This window comes from Podarcis liolepis, assembly GCF_965112155.1.
Source record: "Podarcis liolepis genome assembly, chromosome: 13".
NCBI lineage: Eukaryota > Metazoa > Chordata > Lepidosauria > Squamata > Lacertidae > Podarcis > Podarcis liolepis.
In genome coordinates, this window is record NC_139573.1 from 2,595,443 (window position 1) to 2,621,931 (window position 26,489).

Here is a 26,489-nt window from a genome sequence, read left to right on the forward strand (position 1 = left end):
AGGCGGACACGACTAAACGACTCAACAACAACTCTGTGATATTTGAGGGACTTCCCTTTCACCTCTACAATTCTGTGTAACAGGTGATGTGAAAGGGATCTTTCTCTGCCTGAGGCCCTGGAGTGCTGCTGCTGCTGCTGCCAGTCAGTGCTTGGCAATACCGAGCCAGCGCAATCAACAGAGTCGGAAGGGACCCCCCAAAGGCCATCTAGTCCAACCCCCTTCAGTGCAGGAATGGCAGCGAAAGGAGGCGGCTTCCTACTCGGGAGTAGGAGCGCGTCCTACGCCAAGATTGCCGAGGGCTGTTAACAACACTCCCGTGAAGTCACTAACACTCAGGGGCGCGCGCAGCACCGTTCCCACGTTCATGGCTCTCCACGGAAGATAAAAGGAGCTCGTGAGGGGGGCATACGCCCCTGCGCATGCGCGAAAGCCTCAGCCTCCGAGCCCAAACTACGAGTCCCAGGGGGCTTTGCGTGCGGCGGGGTCCTAGGGAAGCGAGGCCACGTGACCCTTGGCAACTGTCCATATTGGGATCCTTAAAAAACCCCAAAACAGCGTTCTTTGCTTGTGTTTGTGTGGAGTTTCATTATACACAAAGGCGAAAGGCGCTGACACTCCGAAGCGCCTTTCCCCTCAGACTGAAGAGGAGTCTGTCCATAGCGCTTGGCAAGAGCCAATGTTTCTGAGGGGAAAAGATCCGGGAGCTTGGTTAGGTGGCTAAATCAATGCCTGGAAAAAACACTGACTAGATTTTGGGGGCATATTTTTCGCAGCTGTCAGCACTCGCCCTGCGCTGAGAACTTTTTTATTAATAATATCTGTCAGGAATATTATGTGCCTAGGTTGGTCGTTTCTTTTTCCGGCTTTGGAACCTGACGTAACGCTGCCGCAGGCGCTTGACCAGGACCGCCCCGTGCAAACGAGGACCCTCACCCACGTTCGGGAGAAAAATTAGCTTGGAGTGTTGCGCCTTGATTGGCCGCCGGCGCTCCGGCCTTGCTTCCTCATTGGCTCACAGGGAAACGAAAAGGCGGGAGGAAGGCGGGGAGCCGCGGCTCCTCGAGAGCCCTGTGGCCAAGCCGCCGATTGGCCAAGAATCCACGCGGGCTGTGACAGCTCCGAACGCCGATTGGCCCTTTCTGCGGTGAGGGGGCGTGCCCTCGGGCGGACCCGCCCTCCGCGCATATAAACCCCGAGCGCAGGGGGAGCTGGCCATCGCAGGAAAGCAGCGGGCGCGGAGCGCTCTCCTTCTGGCTAGCTGCGGAGCTGCGCATGCGCTGGGGACTTTGGGGCGGAGCGGACACGGAGATAGAGAGAGATGAGTCTGTTCGTGCGCGCCGGGACCTGAAATTCCGGGGGAACTGCGCACGCGCGCCGGGCCTGCGCACGAGCGGCGAGCTCGACGGCGCAGGCGTAGGAGGGGCTCTCGCGGGGCGGGAGGAGGAGCCTCGGCAGCCTCGAGCTCAGTGTGCGGCGGGAGGCGGACGAGGAAGGAGCTCCCGGCCCGTTAACCCTTTCCCCGCCGCCGCCGCCGCCGCCGCCTCCGCCAACCCATGCAAGGCATGATCGAGATGGCGGCGGACAAGGAGACCTTCTTAGTGCCGGCCCCGCCGCCGCCCCTCCTCAAACCCCCGCCCCGAGGAGGAGGAGGGGGCGGGGCCGGAGGGGGGGACGTCCCCCTGGTGCAGCTGCGTCAGGGGGCCGCCCCGGCGGAGCTCCACCAGGAGGACGCCCAGCCAGCAGCAGCAGCAGGAGGAGTTGCTCATAGGGGCCCCTCCTCTGCCAGGGTGAACCAGGGGCCCCAGGACCCTCAACCCTCCACCCAGCGCAGACCCCCAGCCAAAGGAGGGGGTCTCTCCGCAGCAGCAGCCTCCGAGGAAGGGGAAGACAGCGTCTCCGAGCTGCAGCGGCCCCGCAACGGCTTCCAGCCCCCGCCCCACCACCAGCCCCGGGCCCCCGGCGGGGGCAAGAGGCGCAGCAGCTGCAATGCCGGCGGCGGAGGCTTCAAGCACCCGGCCTTCAAGCGCCGCCGGCGCGTCAACTCCGAGTGCGACCCGGTGCTGCCCTCCGAGTTCCTGCTGGGGGGCAACATCTTCGACCCGCTCAACCTCAACAGCCTCCTGGACGAAGACGTCAACCAGGCGGTCAACGCCGAGACCCCCAAGTCCTCGCCGCTGCCCGCCAAGGGACGGGACCCCGTGGAGATCCTCATCCCCAAGGACATCACCGATCCGCTGAGCCTCAACAACGCCCAGGAGGACCCCCCGGTGCTGGCGTCGCCTGTCAAGCCCGGGCGGAAGCGGCACCGGCACCGGGGGGCGCAGAGGGGGGCGGCCGGGCTGGAAGGAAGCGGCGGCAAACCCCCGCTGCCCGCCTCGTGCAAAGCGTGCCAGAAGACGTGTAACGGGGCCACGCCGCAGCCCTACGAACTCAACACGGCCATCAACTGCCGGGACGAGGTGGTGTCGCCCCTGCTGCCGGCCGCGGGGGAGGCTCAGTCTGGGCAGCAGGCCTCTGGGGGCGCCACGCCGTCGGGCACTTCTGTGGCCTCCTGGGCGGCCGGGGGCAGCAGCAGCAGCCGCCACCACCGCAAGCGGCGCAGGACTAGTAGCAAGTCAGAGGGAGGAGGAGGAGGAGGCCGGCATCCGGGGGCCTCCACGTCCGGCGAGCAGCCCTGCCGAAGCAGCCCGGACCGGGGGCACAGCGTGCCGAGGGGCCGCCACCCTGCAGCTGCTTCTGGCCAGTCGGTCCGGCGCCAGCCGCCGCGCCACAAGTTCCAGTACGGCAACTACTGCAAGTACTACGGCTACCGCAACCCCAACTGCGAAGACCCGCGCCTGCGGGTGATGAAACCCGAGTGGTTCCAGGGCAAGGAGGTTCTGGACGTGGGCTGCAACGTCGGGCACCTCACCCTGAGCGTGGCCAAGAAGTGGGGGCCCGCCAGAATAGTGGGGGTGGACATTGACGGCGCCCTCATCCACTCGGCCCGCCAGAACATCCGGCACTACCTTTCGGAGGAGATGCAGCAGCAGCAGCGGGACCACGATGGTGGTGGCCCCAGCAGCAGCAGCGAAGGTGCCAGGCGTGCCAAGAAAACCTTCCCGGCCTCCCTCATGGCCAGCCGAGGGCCCATCGCTGCACCGAGGGTACCCCAGGACGGGGTGGACGCCACGGTCTTCCCCAACAACGTGTTTTTCGTCAAGGTAAGGCGAGAGAGGAGACCTCCAAAATTAGGATTTCTCAGCTTGTAGAAGCTCTAGGGAAGAGGTCTGAAAACCTGGCTTTTTCAGCTCTGCCTTTTAAGGTGCAACTTTAAAATACGCCAGTTTAGAGTTGATTTGGCACCAGTTGCCTTGTCACAGTTCCTTTTCCCAACATTCCTTAGAACTGCCGTTTCCCAGCATTCCCCAGTGCAAGGACTGGTGGGCTTAGAATGAATTGTGGGCTTTGAAGATTTCACCAGGGGTCATCTAGCCCAACCCCCTGCAAGACTTGGGGGGGGGGTGTTTCCACATGGCAGTTGCTTTCCTACATGTGCAGGCATGCCGTGAAGGAATAAGGATGGGGAGGAGGCGTCGGCCACCTTTCGGAAGGGAGGAGCCAATGAGGTTTTTCCTTCTGACTGGGCGACCTCGGCAGAGTGACGCGATTGGCCCAATTGGGGTGGAAGGGTGGGACAATTAGGAGGGAACTTCCTGTCCAGGAGGAGGGGGAGTGGGTAAGATTGGACCAGGCATCTGGCTTAGCTGTTTGGGAACAGCAGAAAGGATTTTGCTTTGGGGAAAGCCCAAAGGCCCCACATAAAGAAATGGGCCTTTGGGAGGATTTGGGGTAAGGTATGTGAGACCCAATACCCATGTGCTTCTTCCTTCTAAGGAGTAGTGGTTGTGGGGGTGTAGAACGTCTCTCTCCCCCCCCCTCCGGTTAATTGGGTCGTTAAGAACAATCACTATTTCAGCCTGCAATAAATCCAGTTGCCAGATCGGCTTCCATAGCACAGATCATCCTCTGAATTCTGGTTGCTCAAGGCCGCAGGAGGGGAGAGAGAGCTCTTGCACTTGAATTCCGCTTTCGGGCTTCCTGTAATCATCTAATTGGCCCCTGTGAAAACAAGGTGGATGGTCCACTGGCCTTATCCAGCAGGCTGTTCTTGCGTTCATGCCCAGCGCAGTTTGCGATTTAGTTCCCTTTCCCCTCTCTGTTGCTGATGGTGGCTTGCGATTTCCAACGGCTGACATTCAGACGCATTGCTGCCTCTGACTGTGGACAATTGTGACAAGTAGCCATCGATAATAATAATAATAACAACAACAACAATAATAATAATAAATTCTATTTATATCCCGCCCTCCCCAGCCGAAGCCGGGCTCAGAGCGGCTAACAACACTAAAACGATAAAACATTTTAAAATCATTTCATTATAAAATTAATTCCAATCAAATTAATGGCAGCCATTGGGCTAGACGTTCTGTGAGGATTGCCAAAGGAAGGGGTCAGGCTGTGCCCTGGCCAAAGGCCTGGTGGAACAGCTCCGTCTTGCAGGCCCTGCGGAAAGATGTCAAGTCCCGCAGGGCCCTAGTCTCTTGTGACAGAGCGTTCCACCAGATCGGAGCTACAGCCGAAAAAGCCCTGGCTCTGGTGGAGGCCAGCCTAACCTCCCTGTGGCCTGGGACCTCCAAGATGTTTTTGTTTGAAGATCATAAGTTCCTCTGTGGGACATACCAGGAGAGGAGGTCCCATAGGTACGAGGGTCCTAGGCGTATAGGGCCTAGCCCTCTCCTTCATGAATTTGCCTAGTTCTCTTCTAATGCCATCCAGGCTGGTGGCCATGTGGGAGGGAGTTCCGCAGTTTAACTTCAGTTCCTTGACTGGACCTGTTCGTTGAATGTTTCTCCAGGGATGGAGATGGTAGGGGAAAGGATATCCTGACAATTGCTTGGGGGTTTTTTTTGGGGGGGTGCTTCCTTGTTACTCTTTTAAGTTTGTCCCATTGAGCGGGCAGTGGGACTTCCTGGGGAGGAAGGGAGTCCACGGTCACCCCTTGGCACCTCCAGTTGAAGGATCCTGGGCAGCAGGATGCCACAGCTGAGACACCCTTTACCCGGAGCCCGGCGGCGCTGGGTGGAACAGGCCACAAATCATGTGCATCTTAATGGCTTCTCCTCCTGTGTAAACCGTTGGCATGACAGGGCCCCCTGGTGCCCGACGGCAGCCGTGTGGGAGAAAATGTACAGAGACGAGGATCCTTGGTTGTGTTGGCAGCGGGGTTGCAGTCAAGGTGAGGCCCGGAAGGCCTTGATGCAGAAATTGGGAGGGGAAGGATGCAGGAAAGGGAGAGCTCAGCTGAAGTCTCCCCCAGGCACCTTGTTCATAGGGCCAGCTGGATAAAGAAACCCTCCCCTGTGCTGTGGTGACTGCAGCCTGCCCTCAGCCTTTGATGCGCTGGGCTCAAAAGGGAGATCAAGTGTCGTCCCCACCTCATCTGGCCTAATAACAAGCCCAATTCCCCCTGAGCAAGGAGCTCTGTTGGAGCTGGGAGCTGAGCAGCCCTCTGGCACATAGGTGGGCGGGCAGGATCCCTTGGCTGTCTCCTTCTGCAGCCAAGCTGCTGATTAGCTCTGCCCACTGGAAAGCTATACAGAGGTTGATTGGGGCTGGCTGGCTGGCTGGCTTCCCACCCACCCGACAGGTCCAGCGAGGGTGACGTGTGGAAGAGACACTTTCAACCCTGGAAAGCAGTGTGTGTGTGTGTGTGTGTGTGTGTGTGTGTGTGTGTGTGTAGTGGTCTGATTTTGGGGCCCTTGCAACTCTGGAAAAAATATTTCATACAGAAAAAATACAAAACTTCAGGTTACAGACGCTTCAAGTTACACACTCCACTAACTCAGAAATAGGACCTTGGGTTAAGAACTTTGCTTCAGGATGAGAACAGGAATCGCGTGGCAGTGGGAGGCCCCATTAGCTAAAGTGGTGCTTCAGGTTAAGAACGGACCTCCAGAACGAATGAAGTTCATAATCCTAGGTACCACTGTATTATTATTTTTTATTATTATTATTATTATTATTATTATTATTATTATTATTATTTATACCCCGCCCATCTGGCTGAGTTTCCCCAGCCACTCTGGGCAGCTCCCAATCGAGTGTTAAAAACAACACAGCATTAAACATTAAAAACTTCCCGAAACAGGGCTGCCTTCAGATGTCTTCTAAGCGTCAGATAGTTGTTTATTTCATTGACATCTGATGGGAGGGTGGGCGCCGCCACCGAGAAGGCCTTCTGCCTATTTCCCTGCAACCTCACTTCTCGCAGGGAGGGAACCGCCAGAAGGCCCTTGGAGCTGGACCTCAGCGTCCGGATAGAACAATGGGGGTGGAGACGCTCCTTCAGGTATACAGGACCGAGTTATTATTACTACTATTGTTTATTAAATTTGTATACTGCCAAAGATCAGAGGGGCGGTTCACAACATAAAAAGACAAAATGAGAGCACAAAACACTATAAAATAAAAACAAGCCAATAAACTCCCCCCAAACGTTTGTGATTAAAACCTAGCTGTGTTCCTGGCCCTCTTCCCTGTCCCAGCAGGAGCAGAAGAGTGGACTTGCCTAGACAATATTCACCCCCCCCTCTCTCTCTCTCTGGGTGAGGTTGCCCCTCTCTGCCAGGGCTAGTTCCAGAGCTATCTAGCCAAGGTGTTGGAAGTGGCTTAATTGGCAGACTCTGGGGCATCTGGTAGGCCACAGTGAGAATAGGATGCTGGACTACAGGGGCCCATTTTGGCCTGAACCACTGTGTTCTTACGGGACTATTGTTTTAGGTTTGTTTGCTTGTTTTGCAGGGGGTGGGGCACAGAATAGCACTTTCTCCCCTGCTACCCATGTTCTGATGCGGGTGGCGCTATGGGTTAAACCACTGAGACCAGGGCTTGCCGATCGGAAGGTCAGCGGTTCGAATCCCTGCAATGACGGGGTGAGCTCCCGTTGCTCGGTCCCTGCTCCTGCCAACCTAGCAGTTCGAAAGCACACCAGTGCAAGTAGATAAATAGGTAACACTCCGGCGGGAAGGTAAACGTGGTTTCCATGCGCTGCTCTGGTTCGCCAGAAGCGGCTTAGTCCTGCTGGCCACATGACCCGGAAGCTGTACGCCGGCTCCCTCGGCCAGTAAAGCGAGATGAGCGCCGCAACCCCAGAGTCGGCCACGACTGGACCTAATGGTCAGGGGTCCCTTTACCTTTACCCATATTCTGGAGTCTGTTTATTTGCTCGGCTGAGGAGCGGCTGTGGCCTTGCTGCCCTTCTCCTGTTGGGAGAGCTTGCCTTAGACTTTCAACATGTGCAGTGGAGATTGTGCAAGGAGACCAGCTCTCTTATTTTTATTCATTTTGGTGAGGGATGGGGCAGGTTGCATTTGGACCGTGCTGGGTAGGGGTCGCCAACGTGGGCCGCCCTTTGGGTAGCAGAATGTGCATCTAATGGATTAGTCTTCAGCTGGCCTTCTCTAATGGATCTCCCTCCCTACTTTTTCTCTTCCACACTCCCCCTTGCAGGGCAACTACGTGTTGGAGCAGGACGAGCTGCTGGAGGCCCAGAAGCCCGAGTACGACGTGATCCTGTGCCTCAGCCTCACCAAGTGGGTGCACCTCAACTGGGGCGACGAGGGCCTCAAGCGCCTCTTCAAGCGGTTCTACCGCCACCTGCACCCGGGCGGAATCCTGATCCTCGAACCCCAGGCCTGGTCCTCCTACGGCAAGAGGAAGAACCTGACGGTGAGCCCAGAGGTTTGCAGCTGGGCTGGGGGGGGGGCGGAGAGCTTGGCTTCCTCTGCCTCCTCATCTCTTGTACAGCCATGTTGTTGTTTAGTCGTGTCCGCCTCTTCGTGACCCCCTGGACCAGAGCACGCCAGGCACTCCTGTCTTCCACTGCCTCCCGCAGTTTGGTCAAACTCATGCTGGTAGCTTCGAGAACACTGTCCCACCATCTCGTCCTCTGCCGTCCCCTTCTCCTTGTGCCCTCCATCTTTCCCAACATCAGGGTCTTTTCGTATCCAGAGGTACCACTGTATGTGGCATAACCCACCCAGACCTGTGGGATATAAATAACAACAAAAATTAATTATTATTGTAGGCAGGTGGCTTAGTGTGGCCAGTTCCTAGTGGGGCAGTCGGGCATTGCTGCCCTCCTTGAGATACAGGCCTGTCTGCCAAGGGAAATCGCAGCAGCATTGGGTGCAGGCGGCACAGTGTGTCTGTGCATCTGGCTGTTAACCAGAAGGTTGGTGGTTCGAGCCCACCCAGGGGTGGCTGCGGGCAGGATTCTGCAGTGCAAAGGGGCCGGCCTAGGTGACCTTCAGGATCCCTTCCAATACTAGAATTTTAGGACTCTCGAGTCCTGAAATTGCAAGCGACTTCCAAGGGCCATCCACTCCTATCTCCTGCAATGCAGTAATCGCAGCTAAAGCATCTTTGGCAGACAGGCCCCCTGCTTAAAAACCTACGAAGGAGAGCGCGCCATCTTCCGAGGACATCATCATCATTTTTAATTTGTATACCGCCTTTCTATCTTGCAATACTCAATGCGGTTTACAAGCCAAAGAAAGAAAAAATGTACATCTTATAGCAATCTGATGCAATACAAAAATGTGGTAATAAAACATAACTTTAAAATAGGCAACCTCCATCAAAAAGTAACATTCAACAGTCATTGGAATAGTATAAAATAATAATATCAACATATAAAAGTTATATGCTCAACAGAAACCCACTCAACTGTTACAATAATATCTAAACTATAATCAATAAAACAATACAATACACATTGAGAAGCAGTGTGGTGCAAGGCAGGTGGAAGGAGGCCTTGCCTGATGGAGTCTCTCCCCTCGGAGTTCTTCCTCCAGGAACAGCTCCCAGAAAGTTCTTCCCGCTGTTTAGGCGGAACCTCCTTTCCCGTCCTTCGGATCTGTTGCTTTGCGTCCCCCACCCCTTCCAGGGCAGCAGAAAACAAGCTTGCTGCACCGTCCACGTGACGGCCCTTCAGATATCTGAAGATGGCTCTCACATCACCGTATCGCTCCTACCCCGGAAGGCCTTGCTGCAGTTCGGCAGCCCAGGCCAAAATGGCCAGCTGTGCCTGTTCGAAAATGCCAGAGAGAAATAAAGATAGCAGGGAGGAGAGAGGCAGAGGTGGGCTCAAGAGAGCAGCCAACTTTGGGGGGGTGGAGGGGTAGTGATCACGGTGCCCAACAGGCACAGGTCGCCAAGCTTAACTACCGTATTTTTCGCTCTGTAAGACTCACCAGACCACAAGATGCACCTAGTTTTTGGAGGAGGAAAACAAGAAAAAAAAATATTCTGAATCTCAGAAGCCAGAACAGCAAGAGGGATCACGGTGCGCAGTGAAAGCAGCGATCCCTCTTGCTGTTCTGGCTTCTGGGATAGCTGCACAGCCTGCATTCGCTCCATAAGACGCGCACACACATTTCCCCTTACTTTTTAGGAGGGGAAAAGTGAGTCTTGTAGAGAAAAAAATAAGGTACGTGCCAGTTGCCCCAGGGCCAAGTGAGCAGGCGAGATTGACGTGGCACAATCCCTTCCCGCTGCTAAGTTCCTCTTCCCTTCTCCATTTTTGGCCTCCCTGTGGGAGGATGCGGTCAGGATCCCAACACAGGAGCAAGGAAGCAGCTTTGGACTTTTCTGCATTCACGGCAGGCCCTTCCTCATGCCATACGAAACGAGGGCTGCCAGGGTCCAGTTCTGCTGTGTCATCCCAAACGTGTTCAGAGCCAGTTGTGTTTTCTGTTTGAGTAAAGGGCCAGAGCACTCTGCGCATGCTTGGGGCTCCCCACTGTTAACGGAGAAATCTGAGGGCTCCCTTGGACAAAAAACAAGGACACCAGCCAGGAATCCCAGAGCAAAACAGCAGCCAGTCGGCTTGGTCTTGATTGAAGACTGTCGCCACAGGACTCCCACCTGCCACCAGGTGGAACAAGATGGAAGCCCCAAACAAAAGAGACCCCAAACTTTTATTAGCTGCTCATCCCCATGTTACACCCCCCCAACTACATCATGAAAGGGGAGGTCTGGCAGCAGTAATCTGAGCATCCTGGACCCTGCCCCATGGTTCTCCTTGCCCTCCACCAAACACCCATCAAGTGGAACAAAAGAGATCTTTACATTTCCCTGTTTCCCAGCCAAGTTAATCACACCCTTTTGTCTTCATCTGGGTTTGTTCTTTCTGGAATGGCTACCTGTCTGGCACTCAGGTATCAGGAGGCCAGGAATTATCACTCAGGCAGAGGGGCTGCTGAGCAGCTGAGCTCACCTGTCTAGATGAATTTGTGAAGTTTTCCCAGTGAGCCAGTACATAGGTACATTTATCAGTGAATTCTTACATTTGGTATTGTGCAGCAAAGGCCCTTTGAACAGGCAAGAAGAAACTCTGATGAAGTGTTTTGTGGGGACAAATCACAAAAGTCCCAAAAGTGATTGTGCTGGTTTTGGTAGTGGGCTGCAGGTGCCTGATATCTGCTGGAGGGGCAACCCCCCCCCAACCTATACATAAATCCCTGCAACACCACCTACTGCATCATACAGCCGTACGCTGCGGCCGCTGCCGGCACTGATTTCTTCTCCGCCCTCCTTTCCCAGGAAACAATATGCAGGCATTACTACCGGATCAAGCTGAAGCCAGACCAGTTCCCCTCTTACCTGACTTCGCCGGAAGTGGGCTTCTGCAGCTACGAATTGGTGGCCACACCCAGGAACACATCGAAAGGTATCAAGCCTCTGAATTCAACCTCTGGCTGGGGGCGGGAAGAAGGGGAGCCCCACCTCACGTGTTTATAAGGCGAGGGTCTGGAGGGGTGAGGTTTGCCGCCTTCAGTTGTGCTGCCAGAGAACCTCTTAAATCCTGGGCTAGGCTTGGCTCTGAGCTGAATTGCAACAGAGTTTTCAAAAAGAGAGAGAAATGGAGGGGGGGTCTAGATTGTGAGATTGGACAGAATGGAAGCAAACAATCGGCATTTTGGGGGCGTGGAGGGTAACCACTGGAATACAGTGGTACCTTGGGTTACATACACTTCAGGTTACATACGCTTCAGGTTACAGACTCCGCTAACCCAGAAATAGTGCTTCAGGTTAAGAACTTTGCTCTAGGATGAGAACAGAAATCATGCTCCAGCGCCGCGGCAGCAGCAGGAGGCCCCATTAGCTAAAGTGTTGCTTCAGGTTAAGAACAGTTTCGGGTTAAGTACAGACCTCCGAAATGAATTAAGTACTTAACCCGAGGTACCACTGCACAGAGACCACAGCACATGATTTGAATGAGGGGAAATGATGTTTGGGAACAGCTTTTGCTGAAAGACTGGCACTTTGGGAAAGGGGGGGAGCTGTGGCCTATCCATGCCCATCCAAATTGTGCCATTTTGAGCACACAAAACTCAATGAGACCCTGTACTCCACCTTCTCCATTTTGGCCCCTTGGTTCCATCGGTACTCCGCAGTGCCCCCCCGACCCAGCCACGATGGGCAGGGTATAAATAATAAAATTACTGCAGTGGTACCTCAGGTTACAGACGCTTCAGGTTACAGACTCTGCTAACCCAAAAATATTACCTCAGGTTAAGAACTTTGCTTCAGGATGAGAACAGAAATCGCAAGGCAGCAGGAGGCCCCATTAGAACAGACCTCGGAACGAATTAAGTACTTAACCCGAGGTACCACTGTATTACCCTGCAATGAAACCCAACCCATTATGCAGTGGCAGTTTGCACAGCCCACTAAGGAAGCGAATGGCGCAGCTGAGTTCAAAACGGTAGCAATTAATTCCACGTCCGTTCAGAGCCCAGTTAAAACTTAAATGGGTTCGATTCGACAAAATGGATGGATGAGCTTCATCCAGTGATAGCAGCTTTCCAAAGTCTTGATAAGCCACTGAGATCTCCAGAGGCCATGGAGTTAATTCCACCGCCCTCCATGTGGGGGCAGCACCCCCCCTTTGGGAACCACTGCTCTAGAGCAGTGTTTCCCAACCACTGTTCCGCGGCACACTAGTGTGCCGCGAGATGTTGCCTGGTGTGCCGCGGGAAAAATTAAAAAATTCGAAAGATTTTTTTTTTTAAAGTCAAATTTTCGATTGGGGCGCCGTCACTAGATGACCCCTGGGGTTCCCTCCCTCCCGCTCTGCGCCTCCCGCCTCCTCCTCCGGGGAGGCCCTTCCTGGCTCTTGGCCAAGGCTTGGCGGCTGCCACTCACTCGCTCGCTCGCCCACCCGTCCCTCCATCCCTGCACCCGGCCTCTCCCCCTCCGTCCCCGGCGTGGGGGCTGCCGGGATCCGTAGTCCCCTCGCCCTTGGGCTCCGCGCCCGCGTGGGGTGCGCGAACTACGTTTCTCAGCGTGGCCTGGCGGGCCGGGCGTTTTGTTTGAAGCGCTCTTCTCCCGGCCATGGAATGAGCGCGGCGGCGGCGGCCGGGCGGGCAGGGGCTCTTCCGCGCAGACCCCGCGCAGCCTGCCTGCGCCCCCGCGGAGATCGGGCGGCAGGATGGAGCCCGGGGATCCCCGCGGAGGCGGAGCGGCGGAGGCTGCCCCCCAGGTAGGGCTGCGTCGGGGGTTTTTTATTTTCGCAATGCTGCATCCGCGCCGGAGGGGACGCATCGGACCGCGGGGAGACCCCTTGGCGGGCGTGCAAGGCAATGCATGCGTGCAGGCGTTGCATGGAGTGCAGTGCAATGCAATGGCAACGCGGCGCCCTGCATGCATGCATGCAACTTCCACCGGCGCTCCGGACTTGGCAGGTGAGGGGGGTCCCCAGTGGGCGGCAGAGAGAGCCGGGAGGGCAAAGGGGAGCCGGGGGGGAGCAGCGCTGCTCCCCGAGCCGAGCCCGGGGGGAAACTTCGTAGTCGTTGCGCCGGGTGTTGGAAGCGGAGGCTGGCAGGGGCCCCTCACCTGCAAAACCTGGTCGCCTCTCATATATTTCGTGCATTGCATTCATCGCCCGCTTTCTCCTCCAAGGAGCTCCCGGGGGCGCGCGTGGTTCTCCCCGTGTTATCCTCGCAACAACAGCCCTGTGAGGTGGGTCAGGCGAGTGGCCCAAGGGAGCACCCAGGGATTGTCCTGGCCAGGTGGGGTGATTTGAACCCTGCTCTCTGCCCGGTCTTCGTCCTCATTTAGCCCCCACATGTGCATGACTGTGCATGACTGAGGTTCCCCCCCCTCGTCTTGGCTATGGTGTGAGTCTGTGCTGTTAATTAATGGGGTTCTGCCTTCGGAGAAGATGAACCAGCCCTCAAGGAGGTGATTATGTAATTTGCTAGCAATTCATGTCCCTCCCGGCGTGACGCTGCGCGCTGACGTCACGGGGCTGTAATGGTGGTGTGCCTCGAGATTTTTTTCATGAAACAAGTGTGCCTTTGCCCAAAAAAGGTTGGGAAACACTGCTCTAGAGGCCCCTTTTCCAGGCTTCCTGAGGTTTTACAAGGGGTGGGGGGCTTCTCAACGCACCCTCTGCCTCCTCCTTAACTCTTCTCCTCTTCCCCGCAGGATTCCAGCGACCCATCTATCTCTTCCACAAGGCCGGCCCTGGCGCCCACTGAGAGTGTCTCTGCCGCCGACGCCTCGCCCCCTCCTTTTCGAATCAGCCACTTGCTGGGGCTGGGGGGTGGGGCTAACGCGACCCCCCCACGGATGAATGTTGGACACTTTGCTGGCAGGAGGGGAGAGCCTTTCCTCCCGGTTGGAGCAAGCCAGACTTCAAAGACAGCCAGAGACTGCAGTGGGGCAGCGGAGATTCGCCCTGGCGCAGGACCTTGACTACTGTTATGGGGTGGGGTGGGGGGCGTTGAGAGGTTATGGGGTGCACTCCAGGGGGGTGGCGTTTGCACCGAGGTGGCGTTTTCTTAGTCCCCGGAGCGGGGGGGGTGTATGTGGGCTGCAGCTCCCCCCCAATATGTTGGGTGCTCAGCTCCCTGTCGCTCAAGCCAACAGTTTAGCAACATCTGGGGGGAAGAGGCAGGGTGGGGAGCTGGGAGATCGGATGGCTGGGAGTTTTAGCACAGCAGAAGAAATTATTTCTCTGTCCCTTTTGCCATTGCCTGTTCAAGAGGCGTCCACAGCCCAGCGGGCGCCTTCTGGGCGTTGCTATGCTACAACCCCCATCAGCACCTCAGCCGGGGAGAGAGAATTCAAAAGCTGGTGGAGAAAGGGGTTGGCTGCGTCCGATCGTCCCTTGATAGCTTCAGGTTGGGTTGGAAGAACAGGGAAACCCAGCCTTTTGCTGCTGCTTCCACCCACCTCCTGCAAAGGGTGTTTTAACATCTGTATTGGGGAGCTGAGGGGGGCTTCCCTGCCTTGGCCAGCAGTAGATGTTTGAGGCCTCCCTACTCCAGAGTCCCTGGGGCAACGAGGATTCTCCCCCCACACAGCCAACAGGAAGACACATGCCTGGATTGCGGCCATACCCTTCCCATCTTCGTCAAGTCTGATGCCTTCAGCCCTTGCGTGTGACGGGGAGACGACTCTTAACAAAAACATCTTGTTTCCCACAAAGAAAACATCACCTTTCTGGGGAGCCGTTCTGCCTTTTTGGGGGGGGGGTGTATCTGAAGGGGACCCCTTCTCTGGAGTTCTTTCTTTAAAAAAAAAAGTTGATTCTATATATAAATAAAAGCCTACAGATTATTACCAATCTGTGTGTTTTGTGTGCAGGTTGGGCCAAACTCCACATTTGGGGAAAGAGGGTCTGAGCGGTTTTTTAAAAGAGACTCTGGGGCGGCTGTTGGCGTTCTGGCGAAGACACGCCACCCTGTTGGTCAATAACTGGGAGACTGGAGAGGACATGTGCTTCCAATTAAGTTTTATGTATGAAAAGCGAACTCTGGTGCAAAAGGGAGCCCTGTTTGAATAAATAGTCCTGCGCCACACAGCAGTCTTGAGTCCAGTTTTGGGGGGCAGACGGCCATCATCCCCTAAGGCCCTTTAACTGTCCCACTGGCGCAGCTTCCGGTACATGAAGAAAGTGGTGGCTGGGTCCCGAGTTCGAGGTTGCAGCTTCAAAGGGGGCAGACCCTCCACCTCCAGGAAGGGGCTCTCCGTGAACAGCTGCTCCGGGTCGTAGAAGGCCAGGAGGTCGGGGCCTGTGCAGTCCAGCTCCTAGCAGAGAAGAGACGGGACGGTTGCTTAGGAGGGAAAGTCCTTAATGAAGTGTGATGTTAAAGTCCTTAATAAAGCACAATGTCATCCAATGCTTTACCAACTGCACTGGCTCCCGGTGGAGTACAGGGTCAGGTTTAAGGTGCTGGCTTTGACCTTTAAAGGACCCACGTACCTACGGGACTGCCTCTCCTGGTATGCCCCATGGAGGACCTTAAGATCCACAAATAGCAACACTTTGGTGGTCCCGAGCCTCAAGGAGGTTAGATTGGTCTCAACTAGGGCCAGGGCCTTTTCAGCACTGGCCCCGACGTGGTGGAACGCTCTGTCACAAAAGACTAGGGCCCTGCGGGACTTGACATCTTTCCGCAGGGCCTGCAAGACAGAGCTGTTCCGCTTGGCCTTTGGTTTGGACTCGGTCTGACCCTTATGTTTCCCTCCCCTTACGGTCTTGATTTATCAGCTATTTTAAAATGAGGCTGCATTTTAAATTGCATTTTAACCTGTATTTTAAATTGGTGTGTTTTCCCCTTCCCTTATTACGTTTTAAATGTGATTTATTGGTGTTAGCTGCCCTGAGCCCAGCTCTGGCTGGAGAGGGCGGGGTATAAATAAAATTTTTTATTATTAAACTGTGGAACCCCCTCCTGCAGGAGGCCGTGAGGGACTCCAACAGACGTCCGGTCCAACCCCTGCAATTCAGGAACGCCAACCATTTGCAACCTTAGCTTTGCAAATGTGCTGGCAATCTTACTGCAGCACCGCTAGGAGGACTTCGAAGGAGGATTAGACAAATTATTGGAAGGAGAGAGCTGTCGTCAGTAGTGTCAAGAGGCAGTCATCCTTGTGAACATCTCTTCGTCTAGCGGTTTTTTCGTCTTGCGAAGCAACCCTATTAGCGGATTAGCGCTATTAGTGGTTTAGCGGCTATTAAAGGCTTAGCGGATTAGCTAAAAGGCTATTAGCGGCTTAGAAAAAGGGGGGGAAAGCGGAAAAAAATCGGAACACTTGCAAGACGTTTTCGTCTTGCAAAGCAAGCCCATAGGGAAAATCGTCTTGCGAAGCAGCTCAAAAACGGAAAACCCTTTCGTCTAGCGGGTTTTCCGTCTTGCAAGGCATTCGTCTTGCGGGGCACCACTGTATTTTAATATTTGGTTGGAAGCCGCCCAGAGTAGCTGGGGAAGTCCAGCCAGATGAGCGGGGTATAAATAAAAAAATATTATTATGATCTTAAGGGCGCTCCTTCCCGTCTTCCACAGGACATCACTCAGCACATTCACCCCCGTTGCTGGACCTTCAGCTTGGAGAGACGCTCGTAACACTCGTGTAAACCCATCGGACCATTGCTTGACACCCCACCTGCTATTTCCAAATTTGGGGGGTGGGGTTAAAGTCAGCTGTCTCGATGAAAAAGTATATGATGTCTGACATGATTGAGAATTGTGGACTCGGGGACGGAGAATTATAAAGCGTCAAAATAGTGCCTGGAGGCGGTTGGAGGATGGATGGCGGCTAACAGATTGAGGTTGAATCCTGACAAGACAGAAGTACTGTTCTTGGGGGACAGGAGCCGGGCAGGTGTGGGGGACTCCCTGGTCCTGAATGGGGCAACTGTGTCCCTGAAGGACCAGGTGCGCAGCCTGGGAGTCATTCTGGACTCACCGCTGTCCATGGAGGCACAGGTCAGTTCTGTGTCCAGGGCAGCTGTCTACCAGCTCCATCTGGTACGCAGGATGAGACCCTCCCTGCCCGCAGACTGTCTCGCCAGAGTGGTACATGCTCTGGTTATCTCCCGCTTGGACTACTGCAACACGCTCTACGTGGGGCTACCTTTGAAGGTAACCCGGAAACTGCAATTAATCCAGAATGTGAGAGCTAGACTGGTGACTGGGACCACATAACACTGGTTCTGAGAGATCTGCATTGGCTCCCAGTACGTTTCCAAGCACAATTCAAAGTGTTGGTGCTGAACTTGAAAGCCCTAAACGGCCTCGGTCCAGTATACCTGAAGGAGCATCTCCACCCCCATTGTTCTGCCCGGACACTAAGGTCCAGCTCTGAGGGCCTTCTGGCAGTTCCCTCCCTGCGAGAAGTGAGGTTACAGGGAACCTGGCACAGGGCCTTCTCAGTGGTGGCTCCCGCCCTGTGGAACACCCTCCCAGCAGATGTGAAGGAAATAAGCAGCTATCCTCTCTTTAAAAGACATCTGAAGGCAGCCCTGTTCAGGGAAGTTTTTTCATATTTAACGCTGTACTGTTTTTAACACTTGATTGGGAGCTGCCCAGAGTGGCTGGGGAAACTCAGCCAGATGGGCGGGGTATAAATAAATTATTATAATTATTATTATTATATGTGGAAAATATGGAAGCAACGAGGAGAGGCAGGACTGAGATGTGGAGATATGCTTCAGAGATCCAGACCATGGGGAGCTCCAAAAAATTAATAATTATAATTTGGACTAGAATTCGGTCTCTTTTATTTTAGTTTTTTATTTTAATTGGAGTATTATGATTGGATATATTAACTGGATGTTTTTAATTGGAAAATCAATAAAAATGGTTAAAAAAAATTTAAAGTCACCTGTCTCCTCCAGCTCTGGGGAATCCTCAAGGCCACCCCCCCCCCTTCCCTGCTCACCTTCCTGGGTTCGGGTCGGGTCCGAACGAGGGCGAGTTTCTCCTGCACAGCTGAGCTGAGCAATTCAACTTCTGGCACTTCCAGGCTGACGAGGCCTTGATAGAGTTGCTGCTCCCGACGGATGTTCATACCTGCAAAAGGTGTGTCGGGAGAAAAGGCGAGGAGTTTATAAAACGAGGAATGGCAATTTAAAGCTTATTTACAGAAACATTGCAAAATTTTTGAATGCTGATGACATTGAAATGAATCGAAGGGGCTCTAGCAATAAGGTAAAATGTAAGACGGGATTGATAATAGATGAACTAATAGGACATGAATTTGCTGAACCAATTTTTAAAAGGGATACAAAAAAGGGAGACGTGAGGAAGTCAGGAAAATAAGTTAACTACAGATGAGAAATTAAGAAAGAGGGAGTTTTGTTGTCTTTTATATGTGTTTCTTCTTTTTTGTGTTTAATGTTTGTATTTTTGTATTTTGTAATTTTGTATTTTTCTGTTTTTGTATTTTTTCGAACTTTTCTGTTGATAAAACCTAAGAAAATATTATATTAAAAAAAATAAAACGAGGAATGGCATGGAGAAAGTGGATGTAGAGAGAAGTTCTCATTCCTCTCGTCGCACTCTAACCTGGGCCATCCACTGGAGCTGAATGTTCGAAGACGGACTAAAATTCATTATTTGTACCCCAGCCACTCTGGGCGGCTTCCAACAAAGATTAAAAGTGCCGTATTTTTCGCTCTATAAGACGCACTTTTTCCCTCCTAAAAAGTAAGGAGAAATGTGTGTGCGTCTTATGAAGCGAATGCAGACTGTGCAGCTATCCCAGAAGCCGGAACAGCAAGAGGGACTGCTGCTTTCACTGCGCAGAGATCCCTCTTGCTGTTCTAGCTTCTGGCTTAGCCCCTCTGTCCCTTCCCCCACCTCCCGGAAAAGCCCCCAAGAGCCGCGCTCCCTTTAAAGACGGGCTGGGACGCATACAGCCTCTGCTCAGAGCTCCCTTTAAAGAATATTTTTTTTCTTGCATTCCCCCTCTAAAAACTAGGTGCGTCTTGTGGAGCGAAAAATACGGTACATCGAAAAGTTTATAAACTTCCCTAAATAGGGCTGCCTTCAGATGTCTTCTAAAAGTCAAATGGTTGTTTATTTCCTTGACATCTGGTGGGAGGGCATTTCATAAGGCAGGTGCCACCACTGAGAAGGCCCTCTGCCTGGTTCCCTGTAATTCGGCTTCTTGCGATGAAGAAACCGCCAGAAGGCCCTCGGAGCTGGACCTCCGTGTCCGGGCAGAACAATGGGGGTGGAGACGCTCCTTCAGGTCTACTGGACCGAGGCTGTTTATGCAGCTGGAATTAAGCCGCCTTGCTTCCTCCAGATGTGGAGGCAATCCTGGCCGGCGACCACTGATAACCCTCCTGAGGCAGGGAGTTCCATAGGTTAACCCTGCGCCACACAAAGAAGGGATTTTTTCTTTTTTAACCTCCCAACGCTCATCTCCCGATACTCACCCTCGCCAGCCCGGGCTTCCACAGCGCAGCGAGCGACGAAAGAGCGCTGCACCAGTTGCTCAGCCGCCTGCCGGGCATTAAAGCCCTGCTCCCGGACGGCGTGGACTTCTGCCACCAGGGCAAGAGTGCTGTGGGGAACGGGGCCGGCCAGCAGGTTGTGGGGCGGACACGATCCCTCTTCTGTCTCCTCCTCCTTCTCCTCCCCTGCCGGACTCGGGAAGGGCTCTCTCGCCAGCGTGATGGTGATGGGAGTTTCTCCTGCACTGCTGTGAACCACCTCCACTCTGGGCTTGGGGGGGTTGAAGCTGACCATCTGGACATCGTCCGACCGGGATCCCCGCCTCGCAGGAACGGCAACCTCCGTTCCAGGCTGTGGGGCATCTGAGGGGACCGGCCCGATGTCATCGGATTTGGATCCCAGCCTGAAACGAACCTGGAAATGGACAGTCGAGATGGGGAAGAAAAGGTGAATTGTGAACAACTTGCTAAAATGAGAAACGTCTTCCGCAGAAGAAAAGGCTCAGGAGGAAATCCAGGAGGAAATCCATAAGACCAGGCATGTCCAAAGTCCATTTCGGGGGCCTAATCCGGCCTGCCGGTCAGTTTATTCCGGCCTCTGTGGCTGTTTATTTCCTGGGGCAAATCCTAAAAGGCGGTCGACAACTCTAATCCTTAAAAAAGCTCCATAACTCAATAAGCTCAATAGCTTTGGGGGGAAATTGTAAAAAAAAGCTCAACAACTTCTTTTTTCAATATATTTTTATTATTGACACATAAACTGCGGGACAAGGATAACTGTGACTTTAAAGATGAATGGGAACCTTTTGCAAAGTATTTAAAGAAGCAACAAAGTGAACTGGACTCCTTGGCAGGCTTTGAATAAACACTCACAAACTTTTTATAGATAATAATCAGTCAGATAAATGAAGGATTTATACAATTTTGTAACATGCAGAGAATAGCATCTATAGAGAAACCAGAGATTGGAACTGAGGGAAGTCAGGGGGGAGGGGGGGTTGTTTTACGGAGGGGAGAGGGGGAAATGGGGGGGAATTAAGGATGATATGTTTTAAGATAATATGCGTTGTTTAAATTCCTAATAAAAATATTTTTTAAAAATAAATATATTTTTATTAAACCATTTTAACAAAACTAATTATCAATCAAAATAACCAGTTACATTTTCCCCCCCTTTCCCCCCTTCTCTCACCCCCTAAGGACTTCCCTCAGCTCCCCCCTCTGATTTACAGTGGTGCCTCGCAAGACGAAAAGAATCCGTTCTGTGATTCTCTTCGTCTAGCGGTTTTTCGTCTTGCGAAGCAAGCCCATTGACGGATTAGAGGATTAGCGCTATTAGTGGCTTATCGGATCAGCTGATAAGCGGCTTAGCGGCTTAGAAAAAGGGGGGAGGGGAAAAAACCAGCAGGAACTCGCAAGACATTGTCGTCTTGCAAAGCAAGCCCATAGGAAATTCGTTTTGCGAAGCACCTCCAAAACGGAAAACTCTTTCGTCTAGCGAGTTTTCCGTCTTGCGAGGCATTCGTCTTGCGGGGCACCACTGTATTTGCACGTATTATTCTCTGCATGTTAAACATTGTACATATCACTGCCTTATCTGTCATATATTCTACTAATAGATTTGAGGATGTTTATTCAAAACCTGCCAAGGAGTCCAAATCCTTTTGTTGTTGAAAGCTCAACAGCTTCAATCCTTAAAAAAAAAAAGGTCAACAACTTTGGTCGGCCCTCACGTATGCTCACTTCACCAAATCTGGCCCTCTTGGGGGAAAAAGGCCCTAAAAGCACCAGAAGAACCTCAGTTCTGTGCAGCAAACACCTCAGGAAGACAGGAAAGATGAGCCAAACCATGGAGGTCCTTATACCTCAATACTGCTGACACTGACTGGCAGCACCTATCCTGGGCCTCCCTCTCTGGGGTGCAACGAGGGGCCTTCTGGTGCAGGGCAGATGCTCTCCCACTGATCTACATCCCTTGCCCTCTGGAGAGGGTGTGGGCGAGTCCTACCTCTGTGCCTTCCTGCATAAAGGTAAAGGGACCCCTGACCATTAGGTCCAGTCGTGGCCGACTCTGGGGTTGCGGCGCTCATCTCGCTTTATTGGCCAAGGGAGCCGGCGTACAGCTTCCGGGTCATGTGGCCAGCATGACTAAGCTGCTTCTGGCAAGCCATAACAGCGCACGGAAACACCGTTTACCTTCCCACCAGAGTGGTACCTATTTATCTACTTGCACTGGTGTGCTTTCGAACAGCTAGGTTGGCAGGAGCAGGGACTGAGCAACGGGAGCTCACCCCGTCGTGGGGATTCAAACCGTCGGCCTTCTAATCGGCAAGCCCTGGGCTCTGTGATTTAACCCCCAGCGCCACCTGCGTCCCGCCGTCCTGCATAGATTTCCCAATTAATGGGAAATCTGGCGACGGATTTGGTAGTTTCAAACCACCTCCTCTCCACTTTCCTCCTCATGCTCCCAGCTCCCACTTACCTGTCTACGGTGTGCTTTCCCCTGCTGGGGTCGCCGAAGGATCCCGCCCCCCGGCCTCCTCACACAGGCTCGCTCGGGGGTGAGCACCATCTCAGGCTTGGGGACCAAGCCTTGGGGAGTCGGGGGTGGGAGGGGCACGGGTGCAGCGCAAGGGAGGCTGTCTGTGTCATCGCTGCAGGTGAGAGTGGGGGCAGCAGCCATCATGGGACGAATGCAACCTGTAGATAAGAGAAAAGAGTATTCAAACCAGTGGTTTCCAATTTTTGAGGCCAGGTGGGGCCGACTCTACTGCCCCTTTGTTCGATAAACTCCCCACCCTATAAAAAAAGCATTGTGCAGAACAGCTAAGGGAGAGAAGTAACGCAATGACATTCAAAACACAATTAAATGCACAATTAATCCCACCGGCCCCCAGGGGGCGCTGCTGCACACTCTGGGAGCCAATGATGCAATATGTAAGCGGCAGCAGTGCAAACTTCCAGTAACCCGCCAGCAGAGGGCGCTGTTTCCAAACGTCTGCTCTGAGCAGACAGTCCCCAGCCTGGCGCTATCCGCTTGTTTTGCACTAGGTTCTGGGGCTGATGGGAGTTGTAGTCCAAAACATCTGGATTTCACCAGGCTGTCCTAACTAAGCCCGAGAAGTGGACTCTACTTTTTTTTGGGGGGGGGGGACATAGCAGAGGAGCTTCAGGAGGAAGAGATAAGCGCCCCTGTTTTTATTGGAAGGAGCCCATCCTCATGGATAGTTGCGGAATTCACTGCCATAATAAATAATAATAATTTATTATTTCTACCCCGCCCACCTGGTAGTGATGGTCGCTTGTTTAGGGCACCAGAAAAGCAGGGACATGAGGAAAATGAGATTTTTATTTCTGTGAATTTGATATTGGTACTGCATCCCAGTATTCATCAAGGGGAAAATCAGGACTTCGTTAGACGATAGGATAATCTTTATTGTCATTGTCCCATACAGAACAACAAAATTGAAAAAATCTACACCAGACATTCAAAAACCAACAAGCCTGCTATCCAGGCCTGGTTAACCCCCTAAAAACTCTGATACCCCATAATTAAATACAATTTACTCCCAGAGAGACTACCTTACACTGCGTTTAAAACCGAAATCGCATTTGGATAGAAACTTCCTAACCCTCCACTCCTCACCCATTTTACTGCTCTCTTTTTATTCCTTATCCCCACCTAAACTGGAGGGGGGTGGGATGGACAGTGTCCTAACATTAAACCAAAATAATGTGAGGAAATCAGATCCAGCCAAGCGTTGCGCATGGCATCCATGCATGCCCGTTTCAGCATACTTGTAAGCCTTGGGCCATTTTGGAAAACAGCACTGAGTTTAGTGTTCTGTTTTGTTTTTATTTTGAATTACATATTGGGATGTTTTAAGGGGGAGTATTTTGCAGGTAGGGACGCGGGTGGTGCTGTGGGTAAAACCTCAGCACCTAGGACTTGCCGATCGCATGGTCGGCGGTTCGAATCCCCGCGGCGGGGTGCGCTCCCGTCGTTCGGTCCCAGCGCCTGCCAACCTAGCAGTTCGAAAGCACCCCCGGGTGCAAGTAGATAAATAGGGACCGCTTACCAGCGGGAAGGTAAACGGCGTTCCATGTGCTGCGCTGGCTCGCCAGATGCAGCTTGTCACGCTGGCCACGTGACCCGGAAGTGTCTGCGGACAGTGCTGGCTCCCGGCCTATAGAGTGAGATGAGCGCACAACCCTAGAGTCTGTCAAGACTGGCCCGTACGGGCAGGGGTACCTTTACCTTTTATTTTGAAGGAGGGGATGAGGATGGCGCTGTGGGTTAAACCACAGAGCCTAGGACTTGCCGATCAGAGGGTTGGCGGTTCGAATCCCCGTGACGGTGTGAGCTCCCGTTGCTCGGTCCCTGCTCCTGCCCACCTAGCAGTTCGAAAGCCCATCAAGTGCAAGTAGATAAATAGGTACCACTCCAGCGGGAAGGTAAACAGCATTTCTGTGCGCTGCTCTGGTTCACCAGAAGCAGCTTAGTCCTGCTGGCCACATGACCCAGAAGCTGGACGCCAGCTCCCTTAGCCAATAAAGCGAGATGAGCGCTGCAACCCCAGAGTCGGCCATGACTGGACCTAATAGTCAGGGGTCCCTTTATCTTTTATTTTGCAGGATGTGGGACAAGAAGCTACAGTTAGAACTGGATACGGAACAACTGATTGGTTCAAAATTGGGAAAGGAGTACGGCAAGGCTGTATATTGTCTCCCTGCTTATTTAACTGATATGCAGAATTCATCATGCGGAAGTTTAGTGTTTTGTTTTGTTTTTATTTTGAATTACATATTGGGAGGAGGGCGGGGAGCCTCACAGCATAAATTTTTGCTGTGCTTGCAAAAGTCTTAGTCCGGCCCTGGGTCGAATCCGGATGCCGCAGGGATCTTTTGATGTTTTAGGGGGGGAGTATTTTGCAGGATCCTGCCAGTTTGCAACCTCCCGCCTTTGCACATTTTCTGCAAAGCCCAAATTGCACATTGCACCCCTTTCCCCCTTGCACCCCACCTCCCCCCCCCCCAGTGTGCAACCCGGCCCCTTACCCCCTTTTATCTCCAAGCCCCTCCACTTCTCGGCTTCTCCCTCGTCTAAACTCCACTCTTTGCCTCCGGCGGGGAAGAATCTGGGGACGGTTGAAGCGGGCGGTGCAAAAGGAAGCGAGTAGCCTCGTTTTCGGTCCAAGATGGCGCCTGTCCTGAAAACGCCCTATCTAAAGCCATGGAGAACCATAGAGTCGCGCGGCGCAGCAAGGCCCAGTCCGGCAATTCCCGTGGCGTAACACTCCCGCCCTCTATGGAAAGGTAGGAGGCTTTGCAAGCGTAACCTCCGAGGGGCGGGGCTGTGGGCGGGGCCGAGCGGGGGCTGGCGCGTAGCCTCGTTGTGAATCGAAGATGGCGGCCGAGCTGGGAGCGCTCTATATAGAGAATGAGCGGTGGGAAAGGGAGGGAGGGAGGCAAGAGCGGCCTTCTGGGTTAATCAGGGTGGTGCGGAAGCTGCGCCTGCGCATCAGGTTCTTTCTGAATGCAAGATGGCGGCCAAAAAAGTCACATCTCCGCGGGTTCGAAACCAGCTCTCGGCATAGATATTAATAATAACAAATAACAAATAATTAATAATATTCATAGCTATTATTATAAAAGTAATTATTAATAACAATTGCAGGAGGCTCAGAAAACCGTTCTAGGTGTCCATTTGAATCCACTGCAACTTTTAAGTTCTATGATTCAGTGGTTCTAATTTTTATTTTATTTTATTTTATTTTATTTATTGAATCTGCAGTAGGTTTATTTTAAAAGCAAACAGAAACCCGATAGTAGTTTAAATTCTGTTGCAGCATTCGAGGAACTTCGGTAATAGTTGCAAGGCAGATATAAGAAATCAGATATTATTTAGAAAAACTTTAATTATGATAAAAGTGTGTATTGGCAATAAATAATACGAAATCGAAATACGGAATAGACGGGAGGTCGGGTCTTTAGTGTGAAGACCAATATATGTTTTCTTGTTTGTTAAGAAAATTATGTGTCTATGGTTATTCCTGCGTGTAATTTGGTATATGTGTTTTTTTCTTTTTTCTTTTTGCTGTATCAATAAAAATTTAAGAAGGAAAAAATGAAGAACTGTAATAAGGCTATCAGTGGAAAACCACTTGCCTTTTAATCTCCCCGGCCCCGGAAAAACAAAACAAAATTCAAGAGGGGTTTGTGCTTTTAGCTATGAGGAAATTTATTGCCAATTTATTGCCTGGTGCAAGATTCTCTCCCTGGGGAAGCCAGCCTGCCGCCCTCCAGATGTGTTGGACTACAACTCCCATCAGTGCATTTCAGGGGCTGGTGGGAGTTGTAGTCCAACACATCTGGAAGCCCCCCAGATTGGCATTTGAAGGACGAGGAGGTTAAGTCGGTTATGATTCACTGGGCCAAAGATTTTGGGTATAATATACAGCTGAGTGATTGGGTAAGATTAGGGAAAGAAGGTTTAAAATTTACTGCATGCATACTGGAAGACACAAGATCTACCCACACTGGAAGAGTGGCAGACGCAATTGATGGACTATATGGAACTGGCTGAAATGACTGGCAGAATCCGAGATTTGGGAGAAGAAACAATGGAAGAGGACTGGAAAAAATTTAAGGACTATTTACAAAAATATTATAAGTTGTATGAATGTTAAGAATTTGCACGATTTGGAAATTTTAGCTTCAGCAATTTGATTTGGTGAAACAGGAAACTAAGTTATAAGTAAGAAAAGGTTGAAATTTAAAGTAATATTATGTTTAACTTAAGGTACAAGTAATTGATAAAAAGTATTTTAAATCCAAAAACATAATATCTGAAAGGTACAAAATAAGACATGAAACAAGGTAATAATTTGCTGATATTTTTATTGTAAAGAACGCAGGGTGAGGAAGATGTGGGGAAGTCCAGTAGGTTGTATAAAAAAGCTTTGGAAAGTTGGTTTTTTTCTTTTCTTTTTTCTTACTTCTTTCTTATATTTCTTATATTTTTGGAGTTTGTATCTGAAAAATGTAATAAAAATATTTTTTTAAAAAAATAAAATTTACTGCATGCAATGCCCTAAAAGAAAATGTGATGAAAATGATTTATAGATGGTATATTACACCTGTTAAGTTAGCGAAAATGTATAAAGTCAGCAATAAATGTTGG

General features: G+C 52.2%; 2 protein-coding genes across 2 annotated transcripts; one reads left to right on the forward strand and one right to left on the reverse strand.

Moving 5' to 3' along the window:
• The first annotated feature begins 1,205 nt into the window (after positions 1 to 1,205).
• Positions 1,206 to 14,683, forward strand: MEPCE (methylphosphate capping enzyme). Its single transcript, XM_083472618.1, has 4 exons — positions 1,206 to 3,206; positions 7,555 to 7,773; positions 10,651 to 10,777; positions 13,540 to 14,683. The coding sequence occupies exons 1-4, from the start codon at positions 1,557 to 1,559 to the stop codon at positions 13,590 to 13,592; spliced, it is 2,049 nt and encodes a 682-aa protein (XP_083328744.1). The 5' UTR covers positions 1,206 to 1,556; the 3' UTR covers positions 13,593 to 14,683.
• Positions 14,684 to 14,834: 151 nt separating this feature from the next.
• On the reverse strand, positions 14,835 to 24,517 carry PPP1R35 (protein phosphatase 1 regulatory subunit 35). Its single transcript, XM_083472829.1, has 5 exons — positions 24,365 to 24,517; positions 21,789 to 22,006; positions 19,289 to 19,721; positions 17,785 to 17,915; positions 14,835 to 15,147 (listed from the first exon to the last, which is right to left on the reverse strand). Exons 2-5 carry the CDS (start codon positions 21,990 to 21,992, stop codon positions 14,974 to 14,976), a joined length of 942 nt encoding a protein of 313 aa, XP_083328955.1. The 5' UTR covers positions 21,993 to 22,006; positions 24,365 to 24,517; the 3' UTR covers positions 14,835 to 14,973.
• Positions 24,518 to 26,489: the final 1,972 nt, after the last annotated feature.